Source organism: Nilaparvata lugens, chromosome 1, assembly GCF_014356525.2.
Source record: "Nilaparvata lugens isolate BPH chromosome 1, ASM1435652v1, whole genome shotgun sequence".
In the NCBI taxonomy this organism is placed as follows: Eukaryota; Metazoa; Arthropoda; class Insecta; order Hemiptera; family Delphacidae; genus Nilaparvata; species Nilaparvata lugens.
Window position 1 is genome coordinate 52,964,114 of NC_052504.1, and position 18,114 is coordinate 52,982,227.

Here is an 18,114-nt window from a genome sequence, read left to right on the forward strand (position 1 = left end):
TCCTTCAACAGCAGTGACTTTTAGTTGTTCACTATGCTCTTCTATTAGTTGATGTCATTGTTGTGCTAGAAAGACGTCCCATCTGCTATAGTGGGGTCCACGTTATAATGACAGTATTTGATCAACTTCGGTTTTGCTATCCTAGTCTATCATTCGACAAAGCCGGTGGTACTATCCTTTTCTAGGTCCACAACGATGCCAATTATGTTTTTGACAGTGTAGAAATATAATTAATTAATGCAGAGAATCGGCATCGCTATTCTTCTATCTTTGTCCACTGCCATTATAATGTGGACCTCACTATAGATCTTCAGTGTTTGGGGCATACAGTACCCCAGTGTACCTTTTGTGTCATTTCTATAATAATAACGATTATTTTCAATATGTTTATTTATGACATTCTATAGACTCTAATTATCTGTTATTATCATTTATTAGTAGTGCTGTTATCATTTCGCATTATCAATATAAAATTGGACTTTTTAGAAGTTGAAGAAATAGAAACAGAGTTGTTTAGAATTGAATCTGATTATGAACTTGGTGAAAATAATGCTAGTGATAAATCAGATGATGAGGAAGTTGAAGAAGCCTATGAGAAACAAGATGAAGAACCAGATATTTTTACTTCAAATGTGTCTGATGATGAATATGCTCCAAATTCGCCTGATAAAGAGAGAAGTGAAGATGAAGAACAAGAAGACGATAGAAGGAAACGGAAAAAAATTGAATCCAGAACAACCCCAGGAACCACAGTCAAGCTGTTCAAGAACTCCAGTCGATGAGAATCCAGCATCTATCCATGGAAAAGAACTTTCTCAACCTTCACAGATTTCAAGCTTTGTTATTATTCCCAAGAAGAACTTGAGAGGGAAGAATAAACATAAGTGGTCTGCTATTCCTTCTAAAACAACTGGCCGAACTCCAAGGAGGAATATTGTTTTTTTCGGCCTGGACCAAACGGAGCAGCAAAAGGTCTAAAGCAGGAGGTGAGTGCACTACAATTATTCTTAAGTGACCATTATGATAGAAGAAATTGTCAAATTCACTGAGGAAATTGAATTGCAGAATGTCAGTTATACTAATGCCACCTTTGTTAGCCCCACTTCTCCTATAGAGATCAAAGCACTATTTGGACTCTTTATATATTTTGGGGCCAATAATCAGAGTGGTATTTCAACTGAACATCTTTGGCATGATTTTAGAGGCTTGAGAATAGCAAGAAATGTGATGCCAGAGAAGCGTTTCAAGTTCCTAAATAATTGTGTTCGGTTTGATGACAAGAATACAAGATCAGCTAGAAGAGAAATTGATCCTTTTGCCCCAATCAGGGACTTATGGGAAATGTTCATACAGAATTTTCGAGACTCTTACACCCCAGGAGCATTTTTCACAATAGATGAGCAGTTACTGGCATTCAGGGACAAGTGTTGATTCAAAATGTATATACCTAGTAAGCCAGCAAAATATGGACTCAAAATTGTAATGATGTGTAATGCTTTAAATGGATACTTGATTGATGCCATACTCTATACAGGGAAAAATGAATTCCAATGGTAAACCAAAAGCTGATTATTTTGTTGAGAAACTGTCTGAAACAATTCACAACAGCAACAGGAACATTACAGTTGACAATTGGTTTTCATCTTTCCCTCTATTCAAGTAAATGCTACAGAATCATAAGTTGAGTATGGTTGGGACTTTGAGAAAAAATAAGAAATTCCTTCAGAACTCATCCAGGTAAAGGGCCGCAAGGTAGTGACTTCAATGTTTATTTTCGATTAAGAACTAACATTGGTATCATTTTTACCCGAAAAGAATAAAAATGTTTTGCTCTTATCCAACATGAAGGTCGCACTTTCATGAAAGGTGAGCAGAAGCCAGAGATAATCCACTTTTATAATGGAACCAAAGGAGGTGTGGATCTCTTCGATCAGATGTCTGCAAAATATACAGTTAGTGGGAAAACAAGACGCAGGCCTCTTTGTATCTTTTATGGGATTTTGAATTCTGCATGTTTGAATTCGTACATAGTAGTCAGAGACAATCGACTAATTCAAAAGAAAAAGTTCCACCAAGACGCAATTTCCTTCTGCAACTAGGAGAAGAGATGATGAAACTTTTCATGCTCCAAAGGCTTCAAATTCCTACACTGAGCAGAAATATAAGGGTCTCCATTTCTGAACAGCTAGGAGTCGATATTCCCCAACAACCACAAGCAGCAGCCGCAAATCGATCATCAGCAAGATGTGCACTTTGCCCAAGGTCAAAGGACACCAAAACAACAATCAAATGTGCTGAATGCAAGAATTTTAGTTGTAAAATTCATACTAAAGTGCTGTGTAATAACTGCGAGCTGTGAAAATTTAGAGCAGTATTACAAAAAAAAGATTTTTATGTTTTCTAATAATTACAATTCAAGTGAATATTGATCTTAAAACTATACTACATAAAATAGATTTTGTATCAGTACATAAGTAAATGATTTCTAATAAATATTACACAAAATATATACCATTTTTATTATTTGATATTGAATGCCCCAGTGTACTCTTGGTGTCACTCAGATAGAAGTATACCCTTCCAGGGTGTTTTAATAACATTATTATGGAAAAATCAACACTTGGAATAATATAAAATCTTATAAACTATGTACTAACACAATTATGATTTTTAATCCAGTTTGAAATGAAATTTAGTTTTAACTGTTACTGTGCAAACGGCCCTAAGATGATTTAACATAAAAATGTTGTTGAATAATTTATTGAAAACTGATGATGAATAGCTCCATACATAGAAAAACGCATAAATTGTAATTATTAATCTGTAATGCAAACCAATCCAATGACTGGATACTAAATTTACAAATTGAAAATGAAAATTTGATATTAAGTTCAATATTTACAATGTACGTGGAAAAATGCACAATGCTTCATTATAATTATCAAGAGAGAAGAGTACTAGGTGATGAGAATAAGAAACACACTTGAGAGTGGAAGTCTGACAATTGATCTACTGAATTTTCTTTTATTGCTACATACGTACTTATTATTTATATTGGTACCTACTTAAACATCTCTTACCTTCTTACATCTATTTATCGTTAATGTCGATGTTTACTAGAAGCTCGATATCTCAGTAACCAATCATCGAATAGAGTTGAATTTTTTTTAGAAAGGTTGCTAATATAATGGTCTACAATAATGGGTCTATGCTTTTTCACGATAAAAATGATAGTTATCCTGATATAAACAAAAACATCTAAAAAAATGAACTTTTTTCAACTAGACTCATTTTTGTTTCCCAATTTACTTATTTGTAAGCAATTTTATCGAAAAAAACTTTGAATGAAAGTTTAAGATCTATTCTTTCTCAATCCAACGATATAAATCTTGCTTACAAAAAATCGGAAATGTCGCTCTGGGAGGGGGAAATAGCAACGCGCTACACTTTTACGCTACGAGCTACGCGGTCCCCTCACATCAAGCTCGCACAAGCCATGCGTCTATTTGAAAAACGAGAGATTCTCAGTTATATTTTATTCTTCAATACTCATAGTTCAGATTGATAGAATAGTTTTTATGTTCAATAGAAAAGTAGCTTGTTTTTGTGGCTTTAAGTTCATAAAATTATATTGTTAGATTTTAAGAGAACCATTGTGACTAGATGTTGTATAGAATGCATAATATGGATATTTTTGAAGATACAAATGCAGAGTGAGGCTCATAGCATAACTATATAACATATAACTATATTATATACAAAAGACTAAGTATTTTGTATGCTACATTTTGACAATACAGTGGTGAGCTGGGCCCATAGAAATAGATGACATCTATTATTATGGCTGGGCCGGGCAGTAGGGGTGCGGCGCTAACGTTGCTCCTCTCAATATTGTTTTTGTTGCTAAATAAAGAAAAGAAACTCGTTCTTTGCATTCTCGTATGAGTGGCATTCTCATCCCTCATGTCAGTTTCAGAGGGAAGTTTGCCAAGTTCGGACGTGCGTGGTAGACTTTTCGTAGTGAAGCACGTGGTAGATTTTTCGTAATTTTTCGTTGTGAAGCACGTGGTAGATTTTTCGTAATTTTTCGTAGTGAAGCACGTGGTAGATTTTTCGTAATTTTTCGTAGTGAAACACGTGGTAGATTTTTCGTAATTTTTCGTAGTGAAGCACATGGTAGATTTTTCGTAATTTTTCATAGTGAAACACGTGGTAGATTTTTCGTAATTTTTCATAGTGAAACACGTGGTAGATTTTTCGTAGTTAGTGCATTGATGGTGACAATTTTTTCACACAGTTCGATTATGAATTTATTTATTTGTGATCCCTTCTGAGTGATTACACACAAAAATATAGTTTTGTAGAAATATCAGTTCGGCGTGATGTGCTCCTGTTACTCCAAACAAGTTTGAAACAATTAGTGATGGATGAATCGGACTTAAATTGTTTAATTTGTGGTAACAAACTAGATGACAATATTGTAGTTGTAAAGAATGGAATCAATGCTATTTCTGAAGCCAGCAAAAAAAGAAGAGACAGTTTACATGAAAAACTACGAGGAAAGAGTACTATTAAATTACACAAGTTATGTAGGCAACAATACACAAGACCTTCGAGTATTCAAGCAGCTATAAAGACACTAGATGAACAAAATGAACCCAGTACATCAACCACTGGAGTTACTCGTAGAACCCATCAGGACAATTTTGATTTTAAGTTGTGTTGTTTTATTTGTGGAAAATCAGCAAATTACAGCTCTAAAATTCCAACTCAATATAGAAAACCATTTCACGAAGTAACGACGATCGAGTTCAAAGAAAGTTTTTTACAAAAGTGCAACGTTAGGAGTGACATATGGGGTGAAAATGTAAAAGCCCGACTTCTAAGTGCAATAGACTTAGTAGCAGCAGAAGCGCGCTATCACAAACATTGCTACACAGAATTTACTAAATCTAAACCGATTGAAACACAAAAAGGTAGACCTCAAACCAAATTAGCTTCTACATTTACCAAAGTATGTAACTATATAGAAAACAATGATGAGTGCCAATATACTATAAAAGAAGTTCAGGATATTTTTAAATCTTTAGCTGATGATGATGCTGCTTATTCTGACAAACACTTAGGAAAGCTTCTCCAAGAGCATTTCAAAGAGAGACTAACATTAACAAATGTTTCTGGTAAAAAGAATGTTTTCTGCCTTACTGACAATGTGCATAAAATTGTGGACAATTGGTATAGAAACAGGGTTCTTGATCTAGAAGAAGAGAAGAAGAGGATTGTTTCAGCTGCTGCCTCAATAATAAGAGAAGACATACAAAGGAAAACCTATGACTTCAATTCGTATCCAGATTTGGAAACAATTAAATCAGGTGGAAAAAATCTCATCCCCGAGACTCTTGAAATGTTCATGTCACAGGTTACAAAGAAGAGGAATTCAATTGAATCACAAAAAGTCAATAAGAAATGTATTGTTATAAGTCATGCTATAATATCTGCTGTGAGACCAAGATCATTCCTTTCACCTATACAGACAAGCCTAGCTTTGACTTTACATCGACTGTATGGTTCTAAACATTTAATAAACATGTTGTCTTCAATGGGAGTGTGTGCATCATACAACGAAGCTTCGACTTACATAACGTCACTAATCAGTGCTGGCTCCCCAATTATTGAACCTGATGGATTTCTTCAACACGTTTTTGACAATGCCGACGTAAATATTCGAACCTTAGATGGACTAGGAACTTTTCATTCCATGGGAGGCATTCAGTGCATCACACCAGGTTCTTGTGTCCAAACTCAAACTACTGTGAAGAGGATTTCAAGTGGATCATTTCAAAACATTGAAAGTATTCGTGAGTATGTGTATCCAATGAAGAAAAGAAATGCTGGTCTGTCTAACATGATCATTGAAGACTTGGATAAACTGAAAGAAGTTGGAAGTGTGTCATGTTTACCTTCAGAATATTTGCATCCCCTCAACTTCGTATGGCTTTCTCATGTACACTCACAGCCTGGGTGGAGTGGATTTATGACCAACCTAATGACAAACTCAGCAGAATGTCAAACAACATACATTATGGCAGTACCATTTATTAATTTGGATCCCAGCAATATGTCAACCATCTACACAGCATTGCTTTTTGCAGCTGACCAAAGTAAGAAACAAAATCAAACCTGTATTGTTACATTTGATCAGCCTCTTTTCTTAAAAGCTATGGATATAGTAGGTGCCTCTGATAAAGACAGTAAAATATCGAAAACTGTTGTCCGTTTGGGAGGATTTCATTTACTGATGTCTTATATGGGAGCTATTGGGAAGATTATGGAAGGAAGTGGTCTAGAAGATCTCTGGGGCACAGTGTATGGAAAAGCTACAGTAAGTCATATGATGAATGGGCATGCTTATGACAGATGTCTTCGAGCATTTACACTAACAGTAGCAGCTCTAATGAACATTGCTAGAGAGCAGTTTCCTGATATCCAACACTGTTTTGATGAAGTTGATGAAGTATGTAGAAAAATTATTTCAGGAGAAATGTCAACAAAACATGCATTAGAGAACCCCTTGCTATTAGAAAAACTCAATCAATTGGATGAATGTATGAAAACCATTGAAAAGACAAGCAGGACAGCTAAGTTGTGGCTGCAGCTTTTTCACACTATAGATTTAGCTCTTAATTTTGTGTATGCTGAGAGGACAGGAGATTGGATTATGCATTTAAAATGCACAACAGATATGCTTCCATATTTCCATGCATCAGGCCACTTGCCTTATGCAAAGTCTGCACATATTTATGCCCAAGAAATGACCAAAATAACTGAAAAACTCTCTGAAAAAGAATTAGATCTTTTCATCAACAAGGGATATTTTACTGTGAAAAGAACAACAAGATACTGGTCAGGAACATGGACAGACATGTGCATAGAGCAATGTCTGATGAGGCCAATGAAATCTGTAGGAGGACTCACTCATGGAAGGGGAATGAATGAAAGTACTGTGAATAAATGGATTCTTGGGACACCATACTTCATAAAGATTAATGAAGCATTAGAGGAGTTCTTAGACATTTCTATTACCTACAGTGAACAACATGTTGAGCTGAGAAAGTCAAGAAAACTCAGAGACCAAGCTGATATTGATAAGTTCACCACATGGTTCAGACAACACAATCCATTAAATAAGGAATCTGGAGAGCTAGTTTCATTATCATCTGGTTTCATCAGTGATGAGTCAGTCAACTGTGACCAAGCCTATGACATAGGTTGTGCTGCTATGAAGACAATGGTAGGAAAATCATTTGGGAAACTGACATTAAAAAGAAAGGACATGGTTAAGACCCAACTAGCACACAAATTAGTTAAAGTCAGATCCAAAGAAATACCAGTCAACTCTCAACAGCTCTTCAATAGAATACTCTGTGTGTGTGATAGCTCTCAAAAATTGAAATTGTATCTTGAATATGAACTGTCTTCACATCCACCATCTCTCTTCGACAATGTTTCACTAAGAAAAGGAACTAAATCATCTATCCTGAAAGTGTTTCAAGATGCTGTAATAGAGGAAGAAGAAATTGATCAAACAAATTTATGTGTGATTATTGATGGAGGATTTCTCCTTCATTATGTTCCCTGGCCACAAGACTCCACTTATGGAAATATCATACACATTTATCGAAAATATGTTGTAGAAAACTTTGGAGAAAATGTAACGGTTGTATTTGATGGCTATCCAGAAGACTGTACAACTAAACAAGAAGAGCAGAATAGAAGAGCAGCAAAAAAATCCTCAAATGACATAGATTTTGATAGGAACACAAAATGCTTAACATCAAAGGAAGAATTTTTAGGCAACAGAAGAAACAAGAAGAAGCTTATATTTTCAGTTTCTGAAGAGCTTATAAGTTCAAATATCAATACAATTGTTGCAAAAGACGATGCTGATATTTCCATTGTGACGACTGGAATAGAGGAGCTGAAGAGACACAAAACTGTTATGTTGTATGGTACAGACACTGATTTGTTGATACTGTTGATAGCTCTTGCCCCTGAGAATCAAGAAATCTACTTCTGCAAACAGATAACAGGAAGATTGCATGGAAAAATGGTGATCACAAGAAAAGTTTAAAACCGGTACAAAGCACCAAACCCTTTGCACCTGATGACCTTCTGCACCTTGTGTCTTGTAGCTGTAAGACATCATGTCTTAAATATTGTGGGTGTCGGAAAGTGGGACTTGATTGCTCTGCCATGTGTGAGCACTGTGATGGTCTTTCTTGCGAAAATAGTCCTAATATTGATGAAATTATTGATCACGAGATTGAATTGGATTGTCAAGAACAGTAAAAGAAGGAAGAGAAGAAGAAGAAGAAGAAGAAAAGGAAATGAGGAGGAGGAGGAAGAAGAGAAGAGGAAGAAGAGGAGGAGGGGAGGAGAAGAGAAAGAAGAGGAGGAGGGGAGGAGAAGGAAAAAGAGGGAGAGTGATTTTGAGAGAATGACTATTGTATATAGTGTGAATATTAATTTAAGTGGTGGGTGGGCGGTCCGTGATGGTGTTTGACACCTGCCGGTTTGAGCCAGTCCGGGACACGGCGGGTCCATAGGTGGTGGATGATGGAACAACCCTAAATGAGGGTTAGGAATAATCCCCCGAACCAAAACTGGCTCTCTTTATATGCTTTTGAAATGCTTCTACTGCCAAACACTGAGATCTAATTTTGGGGGTTGAGGGACCCCCTCTACCCCCCTTCTTCATGGTTTAATGAGCTTGGTAGTATCAAATTTGAGCTAAGCGCCCAAAAATACATATAAAACAACTGAAGAAAGATTTTCCGTCCGAGTGAATGTGTTAATCATATAACATGCAATAATAATGATGATAATGAAGGGTCGCGTCAAAGCGTAGCGCGTTGCTATTCCCCCTCCTAACGCAATATTTCTTATCGTTGGTATGCTAAATTCTAGATATTGTCGTAGCCTGGCTGAATGTTGGTCCCAGAAATCATCAAATGTTCTTTCAGTTTCTTCCAGCTGAACAAGTAACCTGAGACAAACAAATTAATTTCATTAGACGTTAATAAATAAGGCAACTGAAAAGAAAAGAGAGATGCATTATAATTATTTTTTTTTTTTTTGATCTTGGAGATGTGATAGCTGGGTTATTTCGATACTCTATGTAGTGTTCCAACTAAATTTATAAAATGAATATGTTAGCGCTATCGTTAGTTTTTTCAGTCCAGAAGTGATTTTCAATCTTAAATAATTGAGTGAATGAGTGAACAATTCATTTTATACAGAGGAGCAGAGAAAACGCTCGCAAATATCTCAAGGCACTAAGGGACGGTTTACGAGCTCGGGATTTAGCTAAGTTCTAAACTTTAAACACTGGAGTCAGAAAATTGGCTTTCCGAAACGGGGCATAGTCGTAGTTTTTATGATAAACTTTATTTTCTCATTTCAATAATTGGAAACGTTTTACCTTGACGAATTGAAACATTCCTAAATAATTCAAAATAGCTGAAAGAAAGGGAACAATGAAAGGGAAATTTGGAATAGTGAAATAATACATCATTTCAAAGACAATTCAATGATCTACAAACCTACGATAAGCATAAGTTTTTACGATGCATTGTTGGAGAGTTATAAGCCCTGAAAGAGCAAAATATTGGTTAAAAACCTGTTATTTTAACAATTGAACACTTTCAAGAGCGAATATCTCGGGAACAAAAAGTGTAGAGAATTTTTCAAGCTTCACTTTTATATAGTTAGTTATGTTGGTTGAACGCATTGTTCCCAAGATATGAGCGTGTAAGCAAAACATTGAGAAATGCAACTTTTAAACCACCCTCATCCCGTTAGCACATTAGTTAGGAATAGGGACTTTTGATATGTTCTCCTCCTAACTAGTCTCAACAACATTTTCAGCGTTTTGCTCCCACGCTCATATCTTGGGAACAATGCGTTCAACCAACATAACTAACACCTTCAAGAGCGGATATCTCGAAAACTAGAGAAGATATAGGAAAAGTTTATAGGAAATTATTTAAGCTTTGATTTTGTATATAACAGTTATGTCCGTCAGATACATAGTTTTCGAGTTATATGCGAGAAACCAAAAACTTGTACCTTTGATCCACCCCCACCCCCTTAGCACAGTTCAATTCAATTCAATTCGTTTATTTCCACTTGGCATACAATACATGTACATATTTATATTTGATATTCAACAAAATAAGAATCACATTTTTACAAAAACAGTAGAAAGAACATATTGATTGAGTGGAATTCCCCCAGTAAGACTATGCGTCTGAGATTGGGGGACAGTTCCTGCAAGCAGTATTATTCAATAAGTAGTTATAATTATGGTATTATATTTACTATAAATTACAATATGTGTAATTAAAATTACACAACTAAGATTCCGATAACAGTAGGTGAATTATAATTATACATTAGTATATTAATACCTATAATTCACATTAGTGATAACATAATATAGTGTTGGGTGTAGCTTGATATCTAGAGTGGGAGAGCAAGAGGACCCAAAAACCGGAGGTAATTTATTGTTTTATAAGCCTCTATTATGTTTTGAAACTCTAAATACTTGAACGTAAGGTATGAGTGTATAAATGAATTTATAGAGTGGGTAGGGGTGGGGACTTTTGATATGTTTACCTCCTTACTACCCTAAACAGAACTGCGGGGTCAAAAATTATTGTCTTCCAAACATTTCCCTCTATACCCTTTTTTGAGCATCCATTGCCTGGACTAACTCAGTTCTCTTACCAACCGAAACTGAAAAGTATAGGTAGTATGGGTAGTCAGTTCAATACTCCATGCTTATCCTCTGCTCCTCTCTGGATAAGTAAGAACCGTACAGAATGGCATAATTAAACTGAAAGTTTTGAATGTTATAGTTGGCAGCACTGTAGAGTCGGCAGCAGTTAGAAATTTTGCACAATTGTTGCGACGCATTGTTATTCAGAAAGTATGGATTATTGAACAGGTTTGGATAAAAAACGATGAACACAAGCAATTTCACATAATATTAGTCAATTACCTTTTGACATCTACAAAAAGTTGGGTCCATTCACCATGGTTTGTGAAAATGCGCAAAATACGTTCACTTTAGGAGAATGTTTTATGTACGTGGTAAAAATCAATCGACATACGTCCGTACAACTGGGGGTCAGTCATTTAAAATCATTCTTGAGGAATGTTTAGAGTGGTTGTCAGCTTTTCTTTCATTACAAGCAAGCCTAGTTGTGTTAAATGTTTTATATGGGGAACCGAGAAGCTTCATGAAACAGTGGGGCATGAAGTAAATTCGCCTAAATACTTTGTACATTTTCACTAACCATGGTGTATAGACCCTACTTTTTTAAAGATGTTGTCCGAGCCACGAAAAAAGAGCACATAGAACACTATTAATACACATCATAAACTTGATGCTTCTGTGAGAAGTTTGATGTGAATTGTTTTTTTAAATAAATATAATTTTTACATTTTAACATTGGGAAATTAATTTTGAGTAATTTTTTATAGAGGAACTTTTGTATATTTTGATTGTGGAGCACAAACTGCATGCTAGATACATGCAACTAGATTAATAATAATTTACTAGTTTAATGAATGTATTGATGGGAATGACACTATGTCAATATTTATGAATGTAAGTGTGACCTTTCAACAGCAGTGATGTTGGAGAGCGAGGACGGGTGATGCGGGGATGAGGAGGGCGCGGCTGAGGAGGCGGTGGCTGAGGAGGAGGAGGCGGTGGCTCGCTGGCGAATGTCACCAAGCAGTGCTTCACCGCACTGCGCAGCGCTGAGGATCTCCTCCTTGAGAGCCTCGTACTCCTCACGCTGCATCTCCAGCAGCTCGCGGGCTTCCTCCAGACTCAGCACCAAGTCTAGTGTGCTGTCGCGCAGCCGCTGAGTAAAGCTGTCCAGTGACTGCGACACTGCCTTTGTTTGGCACGAGAACTGTTCCAATGCCTGGCATCAACACACCAAATACACACATTGCAATAGAATTTCGTTGATAATATTTTCACAGCGCTATCGCCTATTGTATCATTTAGTTAACAAAAAAAAAAAAAAAATTAACACGACAATGTAGATGTTTTGAAGGAACGGATTCAAGGATCCAAAGGTTCAAAGAACCTCACACGCCAACCGTAGCTTATTGTGTGTCCCAATTATGTTAGTTGGGCAAACTAATACCTGTATCATTTACAAGATACAGAAGTTTTCTCCCTATACTAACATCCCATTCATCACCTGGTTGCTTGCAGCCAAACATAGCCCTTCTCCTTGCTATTAGTCTCTCACAATCTAGTATGATATGCTTAACAGTCTCTTCAGACTGATTACAAAGCCTACACATCTGACTTTCATTTCTGAGTCCAGTATTGCGTTAGAAGTCATAGAGAACGGACGTATAGTGGAGTAGTAATAGTGTAGTGTAGAGGTAGTGAGTCAGCAGTTTGTTCGCGATTAAAAGTGGAACAAAAATATTGAATCGAGTATCGGTCGTTAACCGCGGTATTTTATGCAAGCAAAGCGACCTGCTTTTCGCGGCCGTAATATAGCTCGCGTTCGCGTTTCGGTGTGCGTGAGTGTTGATTACGAGTGCTGTTTGAAATGTATGGTAGCAAAATCATACTGTGTCAGACTTAGTGAAGCCATATAGTTTTCCTGCATCAGAGCAAGAAGAAAAGGAAGCCACTAACGAGAGCATGGATACCAACAACATGGCAAATACACCAGAAATCCAGTGTTCACCGGATCAATACATAAAAGCAAATAAACTCAAATCTTCAGCTGAGCAGGTACTTTTCATCACCTGGAAGGAATCTGATGAGAAGAGGAAGGAGCTGGAGAGAAGCAACGCAGAACTCTTGCAAAAAATGCAGGATTTGGAAAAAAAGATTTCTCAATATGGGGGAAAATATCCATAGCCTACAGCCTACCAGCTCAGCAGCCGAGAACTACTCGACAAATGAAGTAGAGGCTGAAGAAACTGAATGGATCAGAACTCGTACTAAGCGGGCAACCAAGATGAGGAGGCTTAGCACCCCATCGCCAGAACTAAAAAATGAGTCTGCAAAAAAGAAGCAACAAAATTTGAATAATAAAATCACTCTCGTGGAAAAACCCATCAGTGAGGAGGAGAAGAGGAAGAAGAAAGAAATGCCACCACCGCCAATCATTGTGGATGATATTGAGAATCTGAATGTACTTCTGACAAGTTTGAAAAATCTGGTGTGGCGCACTCACACAACTTTCCTTGCCGTTATGAAAATTGATCACCTAACGCTAAAGTTCACGCGCATCTCAAGTCTACTATTCAAAGATTTGAGCCAGCTGGTGACAGTACAATAACGCTGGATACACACGAGATCTGCTATTTCTTCATAGTGAATGATTTAATAGAATCAACAGTTTGCAATTGAATAATAACATTTTCTCAAATTTCAAGCTTATTTTCAATTTTAGTTGAAAATGTTACTGGACATTAATTGTAGGGATTTTCATGCTCAATCTTTTCCACTCGAAATTTTTCGTTTGAATTATATCTGAGACCTGATAGTTGGAAATCTAAAATCAAACTTTGCATAGATGAGGCGGAGCTCCTGAAATTTTCACAGATATGGGACTTGTGGCAGTTGATAGAGCTTATCAATGACTATTTTAGGTATAAATTTGATCAAAATCGTTGGAGCCATTTTAGAGAAAATCGCGAAAAATCCTGTTTTTTACAACATTTTCGCTACTTTAGCCGCCATCTTGAATTGCATTTGATCGAAATTGTTCGTGTCGGATCCTTATAGTGTGAGGACCTTAAGTTCCAAATTTCAAGTCATTTCGTTAATTGGAAGATGTGATATCGTGTACACACACACACACACACACACACACACACACACACACACATACACACACACTCACACACATCAATACCCAAAAACAACTTTTTTGGTCTCAGGGGACCTTAAAACGTATAGAAATTTAGAAATTGGGGTACCTTGATTTTTTTTCGGAAAGCAATACTTTCCTTACCTATGGTAATAGGGCAAGGAAAGTAAAAAAGTGTCACCAACTGACGGATTTAGGATAAAACTGTTAAGTGAAGAAACATTTAAAGTAAATGCAGTTGATTCAGAAACTTATCGGAATATTACCAGAGAATTGATTAAAGAGGGGCTCAAATTGCACTCCTATGAAGATAAGCAGTCGAGACCAATAAGAGTGATGATTATAAAGCTTCATCACTCTTGTAGTACAGAAATGATACAGGAAGATCTGAAAGTTCTAGAAGTTGTAAACAAGCTGAGGTGGAAGACAAGAGAACCATTAGATATGTTCATGGTATCATTCAGCGCAAAAGAAGATATAAAAACAGTATTTGAATTGAAAAATATACTTGGCTGTAGAGTGGAGGTTGAAGCATTGAAGAAGGCCAATCTGATACCGCAATGCAAACGTTGCCAAGCATACGGCCACACACAAAAATATTGTAACAAGGAGCCTAGGTGTGTTAAGTGTGCAGGTAAAAACCAAACAAAGGAATGTTTAAAACCCAACGATGCTCTACCAAAATGTATTCATTGCGGTGAAGCACATCCAGCCAGCTATCGAGGTTGCACTGTCGCAATCGAATTGCAAAAAATCAGGAATTCTACTAAAACAAAAACTATTGCAGATTCACGGAAGAAAACCATTCAAAATATCCCACCAAAAATCACGGAAAATACAGAAGCTCACAATCTAAACAATGGTAGTGCAGTTAAGAAATTAACTTTCTCCCAGATTGTCTCAAAAGAAAATAGACCGAAATTGGAAGAGCAAAAAAGTGAAGTAGAAGAAGGCACCAATAATATTTTGCAACTCATCTTGGCAAAACTGGAAAGACAAGAGCAAATAATCACCTTACTACAATCTAAATTTCAGAAGTTAGAACAAAGTAAACTACTGAAATTCAAATGATTCATTCACTAAAAATAATGGAATGGAACGCGAATGGATTGTTACAACGGCAACAGGAGTTAGAAGCAGTTCTAGACATAGAAAAAAAATATATATCTTATATCTGAAACTCATTTTACAAATCAATCGTTTATCAAATTCAAAGGCTTTAAGATCTATCATGCTTTACATCCCAGCAATGCCGCGAGGGGTGGGAGTGCCATCATCATCAGAGACAATCTACAACATCATGAAGAAGTGAAACATGAAAGTGATAGAGTTCAATTGATAGGTGTAGCAGTGCAAGCGGTAAATGATCACTTCGTTGTTGCAGCTATTTACTGTCCTCCCAGATATTCCATCAGATTCGACATTGCTTGATATGTTAGGAGAAAAATTCATTCTTGGTGGTGATTGCAATACAAAGCACGTGCATTGGGGATCGCGCTTAACAACACACAAGGGAAGACAGCTCTTCGAAGCAATGAAAGAGATGAGGTGCGAAGCTCTTGCAACTGGTAAACCAACCTACTGGCCCACCGATACGAGGAAAATCCCAGATCTCATAGATTTCTTCTTGACAAAGAATATATCAGTTAATTATTTGCATTCAGAGGATAATTTCGACCTTAATTCCGACCACTCACCCATCATTATGACTCTGGGTGATTCAATTCTACGGAAGGAAAATACTTGTCCTGCGTTAGCGAATAGCAGCACTGATTGGGATGGTTTCCAACAGAACCTGGAGGGAAGAATAGAATTGAACTCACCATTGAGGAACGAAGAACAAATTGATCGGGAGTTGGAGAAGTTTGTGACTGATTGATCGAGCGAAGTGAGGTCTAAGATTCAAGTCGACGGTTTGGCATTTCTCTTAATGTTTAAATGTTTATATGTTGCGCATTTACGGCGAAACGCGGTAATAGATTTTCATGAAATTTGGCAGGTATGTTCCTTTTTTAATTGCGCGTCGACGTATATACAAAGTTTTTGGAAATTTGGCATTTCAAGGATAATATAAAAGGAAAAAGGAGCCTCCTTCATACGCCAATATTAGAGTAAAAATCAGACTATAGAATTATTCATCTTAATTCAGCTGACAAGTGATTACACAGATGTGTGGAGAAGCCAGTCTATTGCTGTATTTCCATAAGTTCTATAGTTTCAATCAGGTACTTGTGGATGAGAATACTGCGTGAGGTCTACTGTTCACAGAACTACTAGTATCCAACAGGCAGCATGGTGTAATACTCCACAAATCAGAAGAAGATCCATTGGAAATAATTAACCCTGCGGAAATCAGAGAATTGATTGTTGAAAAACGGAGAGCTAGAAGGAGATGGCAGCAATCACGTTCCCCCCAAGACAAAAGAGTTTTGAATAATCTACTCAAGAACTAAGGAGAGAGATTCAATGTATCAAGGATGAATCAGTTAATAGTTACTTGAGAAACTTGACAGTAGAATGCAGTACGGACTACTCACTCTGAAAGGCATTAGTTATTGAAAAACAGTTGAACTCTTATTTTCAGATTTTGAACTCACATATTTATTACATTTTATTGTTATTTTTGGTTTGATTTCTTTATTATCTCTGTATTTTTTGCTAACGACATGGTTAAGTGGTAGAGTGGACGTTACTGTCTAAACTTCACCACGTGAACAAATAAAAAGTCATTCCATTCTTAGCGATACATAGGATCATGCTGGTTGACTCATTCGCACCGGTAGGCCTACATAGTTCTTCTTCTGAGCCAGTTTCACCAGTACACGTCCAATAAGAATACATTGTGGAACTAAATTATAAACAATTCATACATGAATAAGAATGTGAAATAAGAATTTCTGGAGTACACAAATTACTTATTGGAATAGAGTTTTGATGGACTACATACACTTGACTGCGTTCAGGCTGAGTCAAAAAGCAGAAAAAAGTGAATTTGAATAGTTTATAATGATAGGGAGATACTTACGAGTAATTCAGTTCAACACTGTATCTGACTATTAATAAATTTATTTATTGAGGTAGGCTAAATTGTATTGATTATATTATTATCAATTACACCGAATTGCAATCAGAAAACGTCTTCATTAGTACTAGTTTGATCATGTACTGGTTTCTAATAAGTTAATGATGTACTAGTTTCTAAGTTAATAATAGTTTAATTTTCAATTCTATTCAATTGATTTATTTCCTCAAAATGATATAATACAAAAAAAAAATAATACAGATAGTAGATATTCCTCGCATGGGCTTACAGTGCCTGTGTACGATGAATACATTCATCTCATGTTGTGTAAAGGAAATTATAAAAATATTAAACTACAAAAAGATAGAATTATGAAAAAAATACAGAAGAAGAAAAGAAGTTACGGTCAACAAAAAAGACAAAGAAACAGAAAAAAGAGAGCAAAACGATTGCTGAGTTGCGGAATTTGAATATAGTGGAATCTACAATATAATGCATTTATCTCAATAAAGGAGAGGTTCCATAACGTCATACAATGAATGATAGGGAACGGGCTTAGCCCAGAACTGAACTTCTCCAACATTAAAGAGGAATATGTTACACAAATAATTTAATCTATGTAAACTGATGTTAAAATAATTACGAATGAAATCATATATAATTAAAAATATTTATAACTAGGACCTCACATTAAACAATAAGTAAGGTAGATTAATTGCATTGTTCAAAAAGTTAGCTATTGACAATAGTATATTGGACGACTGCCTATTTCAGCTTTATTCATTTAGTATAGAGCGCTCATTCAATGACATAAATATATTATCTAAAGAGTAGATGAAAACATTATAATTAATTTATATAATATCTGGATGAATCAGCGACCACATCCGCATTCAATATAATTATTACAAATAGGCCTATATTGTATAAGTGACGAGTGCATGGTAATCTCGTTAGAAAGATGACAGCTTGTTGGCAAGCAGTAACTTAAAATGCAATTTATTATTATTATTATTATTCATGTTATTATTATTATTATTATTGTTATTCATGGCGCTTAGTTGTATACAGAGTGATTCTTAATATTATCGTAAAATAATTTAATACTTGATAGTAGAGGTAAAATTGAGAAAAAAAGTTCTTATAAACATATATCCATAAACGCTTCAT

At 36.0% G+C, this 18,114-nt stretch overlaps 2 protein-coding genes across 2 annotated transcripts in view; one reads left to right on the forward strand and one right to left on the reverse strand.

Moving 5' to 3' along the window:
* Positions 1–18,114, reverse strand: part of LOC111049344 (guanine nucleotide exchange factor DBS) — a 75,145-nt gene that overhangs the window by 27,279 nt on the left and 29,752 nt on the right. Inside the window, exons 7-9 of the mRNA XM_039430812.1 lie at positions 11,686–11,999; positions 8,792–9,046; positions 8,141–8,192 (exon numbers count right to left, since the gene is read on the reverse strand). Coding sequence (XP_039286746.1) covers positions 8,141–8,192; positions 8,792–9,046; positions 11,686–11,999 — 621 coding nt within the window. The remainder of the gene's footprint in view (positions 1–8,140; positions 8,193–8,791; positions 9,047–11,685; positions 12,000–18,114) is intronic.
* Positions 3,112–8,096, forward strand: LOC120353291. Its single transcript, XM_039436448.1, has 2 exons — positions 3,112–7,291; positions 7,434–8,096. The coding sequence occupies exons 1-2, from the start codon at positions 4,424–4,426 to the stop codon at positions 7,449–7,451; spliced, it is 2,886 nt and encodes a 961-aa protein (XP_039292382.1). The 5' UTR covers positions 3,112–4,423; the 3' UTR covers positions 7,452–8,096.